Source organism: Sorghum bicolor, chromosome 5, assembly GCF_000003195.3.
Source record: "Sorghum bicolor cultivar BTx623 chromosome 5, Sorghum_bicolor_NCBIv3, whole genome shotgun sequence".
Lineage (NCBI taxonomy): Eukaryota > Viridiplantae > Streptophyta > Magnoliopsida > Poales > Poaceae > Sorghum > Sorghum bicolor.
The window spans coordinates 15,111,186-15,113,721 of NC_012874.2; the positions used below are offsets into that span (position 1 = coordinate 15,111,186).

The window sequence follows — 2,536 nt, forward strand, 5'->3', positions numbered from 1 at the left end:
ACAATGGTTATATATGATACAAATTAAATAGAGATAGTTGTTGTTTTTTGTTTCGAATTCAAACCCGGATATTAATTGTTACATGCATCAAATACACATCGAACAGATAGTCTGGTAGTATTAAAATACTAATATCCGTATCAAATATCCAACTTTGAGTTTCTGTATTTGGATTTCGTTATGAAATTGAATATCTAGACTGGCATAGGCGGACTATCACCTCCCGGCAACCCTGGCCAGCCACCTCGGCTCCTCGACGAATACGCAATTGTTATGCTATCTGAAGGATTGAAATATATTTTTTCTGTAGCAAATACTCCTTATATTAAAATTTGCCCGGGCTCAAAGTCTTGCTTGGTCCGCTAGAAGGAGGCATTAATTAGTATTCTGTGGTTACAGATAAATCCAAACCGACGGAGATGCAGAAAATATATTCATGCCACACCACATCTCACCCCTATGTGCCGACATACGAGCTCAGCGTGCTTTTGGGTGCCTTCAGCCCATCGCCCAAGCTAGTTTCCATTTTACTAAGAAGCATTTTGATCCGGTTGATGGCTTCATGTCGAATCTACACACTGAGAAGGCCGGCCACCGCGCGTGCAAGTATGCTGTCCAATGCAGAAGCCCACTAGCTAGCCTGTTTGCAACTAATCAAGTGATGACCACTCACTAACCAAAGTGGAGACAACACTAGCACTACTCCAGTGCTGTGTCACGATGCATGCAATCAGTGAGTGCCAGGTGGTGGTCACTCCATTTAGCCAAGCTAAGAGCAATCATTGCTCCCTCATCAGTGTCACCAGCACTAGCTAGCTAGCTATATAAGCACCACCAGCCTAGCTTATAGGAGAGGGCAACACACAGCAGCAGCCTCGCTCACCACAAACACAGTGTGTAAGCAAACTGATTCACACTAGTGGAGCTAGCTAGTAGAGGTTGTTAATAATCACCAAACGATACGATGAGGCCACTCCTTGTTTCGCTTGCTCTGATTTTCGTGGTTGCCGGTGTGGCGCATGGCGCCGGGGAGTGCGGGAGAGCCTCCGCTGACAGGGTGGCGCTGAGGCTGGCGCCATGCGTCTCGGCCGCCGACGACCCGCAGTCGACGCCGACCAGCAGCTGCTGCTCCGCCGTGCACGCCATCGGGCAGAGCCCCAGCTGCCTGTGCGCCGTCATGCTGTCCGGCACCGCCAGGGCTGCTGGGATCAAGCCGGAGGTCGCCATTACCATCCCCAAGCGCTGCAACATGGCCGATCGCCCCGTCGGCTACAAGTGCGGAGGTACGTGGTGTACATGCATATATATTTCAAAGAATATATATATATATATATATATATATATATATATATATATATATATATATATATATATATATATATATATATATATATATATATATATATATATATATATATATAACGTATCCTGTGCAATCCAGCTTCGTGTGCAACCTATGCAACCACCAATTAAGGCCACAGGATCTAGATCCAATGTCTGCGATTTTTTTCACATAAACCCTTCCATCTGGATACACACGGGTTAGATTTAAACCCACAGGTGGAGGGGTTTAAGTGAAAAAAATTTCAGACGTTAGATCTAGATCCTGTGATTTTAATTGGTGGTTGCATAGGTTGCACACGAAGCTGAGTTGCATATGATACGTTGTCATATATATATATATATATACACAAGTGCTAGGTGTAGAATACTATTCTACACCCTAGGTGTAGAATACTATTCTACACCGAGCTGTTATACTGAGCAAAATTCAGTATCACTCAGTATTCGTGTTTCCGTATTGTTCAGTATTTCATGGTCCTGACTGTTGGACAAGTTGATATTGAACACTCTCCAGTACGCTCAGTATTTTTTCTACTCAGTTTTGACTTGCGGTGTAGAATAATATTCTACACCTAGGGTGTAGAATAGCGCTACCGTATATATATATATATATATATATATATATATATATATATATATATATATATATATATATATATATATATATATATATATATATATACAAATTTGTGCATCCGTTCTCACCTGAATCTGTTTGATTTACACAGATTACACGCTGCCCTGACCACATCGTCAGCAAGCCGGCCGTGTGCAGTGTTATGACGGGCTGATGAACGAGCCACGCAAGGCGTTGTGTTGGAAAAGTCGAATCCGCTAGAATAAATAAGTACGTGGACGATGGGCTCTTGCTGTGTCACTACTGGACTTTGCTTGTGTTGTATGTCAAAAATAATAATAAATATGTTCCGTTCCATATTGCTTGTGACACTATACCATGACACTACAAAAGGCCAGATTTGGTATCGCCTGATATCGAGTATCGACCACGGATAAGGAATAGCTGTATGCATTGGTATCACCAAAGATCTGGTGTCACCATTTTTGCTACGATAATGAACAGTGCCAGCCATTTTTTTTTTCTTTATTTGGCACGGAGATGGACTATCAAGTCGACCATAATATCATATCAGAAGGTGACGAAAACAAACTAGTCTCAAAAATAGGTCAACAA

The 2,536-nt window shown here is 42.3% G+C and overlaps 1 protein-coding gene across 1 annotated transcript; it reads left to right on the top strand.

The window, feature by feature from the left end:
* LOC110435404 (non-specific lipid-transfer protein-like) lies at positions 837-2,280 on the top strand. Its single transcript, XM_021460914.1, has 2 exons — positions 837-1,283; positions 2,073-2,280. The coding sequence occupies exons 1-2, from the start codon at positions 965-967 to the stop codon at positions 2,087-2,089; spliced, it is 336 nt and encodes a 111-aa protein (XP_021316589.1). The 5' UTR covers positions 837-964; the 3' UTR covers positions 2,090-2,280.

Excerpts from the sequence above, each read along its gene's own strand:
- LOC110435404 (XM_021460914.1), top strand. The coding sequence starts at position 965 with ATGAGGCCACTCCTTGTTTCGCTTGCTCTGATTTTCGTGGTTGCCGGT.